This window comes from Charadrius vociferus, unplaced genomic scaffold, assembly GCF_000708025.1.
Source record: "Charadrius vociferus isolate BGI_N301 unplaced genomic scaffold, ASM70802v2 scaffold398, whole genome shotgun sequence".
Taxonomy (NCBI): domain Eukaryota; kingdom Metazoa; phylum Chordata; class Aves; order Charadriiformes; family Charadriidae; genus Charadrius; species Charadrius vociferus.
The window spans coordinates 903806-905671 of NW_009649571.1; the positions used below are offsets into that span (position 1 = coordinate 903806).

Sequence of the window (1866 nt, forward strand, 5' to 3'; positions counted from 1 at the left end):
CCGGCCCCCTGCACCAGCCCCGCTGTGGGGTCGCCTGGCGGGGAAGGGGTCAGGGGTGGTGGGCTCCGGGCAGTGCCGGTACCTCAGCAGCCGCATGCCCGCTGTGGCCCCCAGGTAGGTGGGGGTCTCCCGCTGCTGCTCTGCTGGGACCACCTTCATGGCCTTGTCCAGGCAGGGCTTCAGGCTGGCTCCAGCCCCAGCAGGGTTGTCTGCGTAGCTGGAGATGCCGGGTCCTGCAAGAGAGCACCCCGTCACGGAGTGAGCTCAGTGCCACCAGGAGGGACAGGACAGCAGGGGGCACGGTCACCCAGAAAGCCCTCAGGGGTTTTTCCCTGTGTACCCGGGCTATCATGTCCTTGCCAAGGTTGTCCCTGGAAGGGCAGTGCTCAGAGCTGCCCTGCATGGCACGAGGCTGATGGAGCAGGAGCTCCTGCTCTGGACCAAGGGGGAGGGCTGCAGTGAGTCCTGTGATGCTGAGCACATGCTTAATCCCAGGGACACCCAACTGCTTGAAGGTGGACAGTCGGTCCCACAGGACTCAGTCAACAAGCAGAGCAGTTCCGTATTTCCTGGGGAAGGGGCAGGCTCTCCTTCGTCCTGCTCGGAGGGTGTGCAGAGCCGATGCGCACACACAGAGTTGCCCTCTGCACCGGTCGTTTGAGTTCCTATTTTTAGAGGCAGGCACCAGATCTGAGCATCCAGCATGGTCCTGCGGTGGGTAGGGACAGGCTCTGGGGTGGAAAAATCACTATTTACCTTCCCCTGAGCTTTGCACACCATTATTGCCATTAGCCCACGCACCCTCTCCTTTACACTTTGCCCTCTGCCAGACCTCTGCAGTTAACCAGTAACTGCCACGCCACTACCGCAGTGCCTGGATTTGAGGTTGAGGTGAGCTCTGAGCCCTCTCACCCCCTGTCAGGCACCTCTGCCCTGGCCTGGTGGCCTTTGCCAGTCCCAGCCCAGCTCCACGTACCATTGAGCTGACCCTACCTCCCCTCACTAGCCTGGTCCTTCCCTCCAGAGAGACCAGTCCTTGTGCCAAAGCCCAACAGCACCTTTGCGGGAGGAACAAATGCCCCTTTGCGTATTTATTAATGCCCAATAGGCAAATGCCCTTTGGGTCATTTACCATTTACTGCAGCTGGCATGAACCAGCCGACTCGCCTTGGCGCTGTGGGATGGCCACCCTGGCAAGCACCGGCCCCGGCCAGCCCCAGTGTCCCCCTGCTGGGCAGGGGCAGGGGAGAGGGACGGACACGTCCCACCACACTCACCGGACACGGTGCAGGCCTCCACCTGGGAGACGATACCGGTGCCGTTCTCCTTGTCAGCGGGCCACCGGTAGATGTAGAGAGCCGTGTGTGTGGAGCCGGCATCAAACACCAGGCCGTACTGGGGGAGGCAGAGGGAACACGGGGTGTCAGGGGGCGGAGAGCGAGGGGAGCTCCTGGAGAGCCAACAGAGCTGCTGGTGGGCAGGAGAAACTCGAGTGGCCAAACAAAGAGTGTCACCAGAGCCTGGAAAGCCCTGTGGCATTGCAGTCACCAGCTGTGTTGGGGACAAGGCCCCATCAGAAGCTGTTTGAGCTGGCAATGCTCTGTGATGAAGAGGCTGTACGTGCTTTAGGGCAGGTCACAGTGACCACACCCTGCCAGACCCACCTGGCATGCCAGCCTGCACGGGAGTTTGTCCCCATCGCGGTGACAAACAGCACAGCCTGTCTGAAACCTGGGTAAAATCCTGTACCAAGGGGCAGCCAGCACCCAAGCAAGAGCGGGCAGCTGCGCTCCTCCCAGGGACCCTACCTTGGTGTTGGGAGGCAGAAACACGTCCTTCACATTCACGGCGCTCAGAATGAGGGCA

At 61.4% G+C, this 1866-nt stretch overlaps 1 protein-coding gene across 1 annotated transcript in view; it reads right to left on the reverse strand.

Annotated features, from left to right (window-relative positions):
* LOC104291075 (ectonucleoside triphosphate diphosphohydrolase 8-like) overlaps positions 1-1866 on the reverse strand; it is a 6114-nt gene that overhangs the window by 4141 nt on the left and 107 nt on the right. Inside the window, 3 exon segments of the mRNA XM_009890272.1 lie at positions 83-233; positions 1278-1395; positions 1809-1866. The exon segment at positions 1809-1866 is cut by the window's right edge and continues 107 nt beyond it. Of these exon segments, the coding sequence (XP_009888574.1) occupies positions 83-233; positions 1278-1395; positions 1809-1866 (327 nt within the window).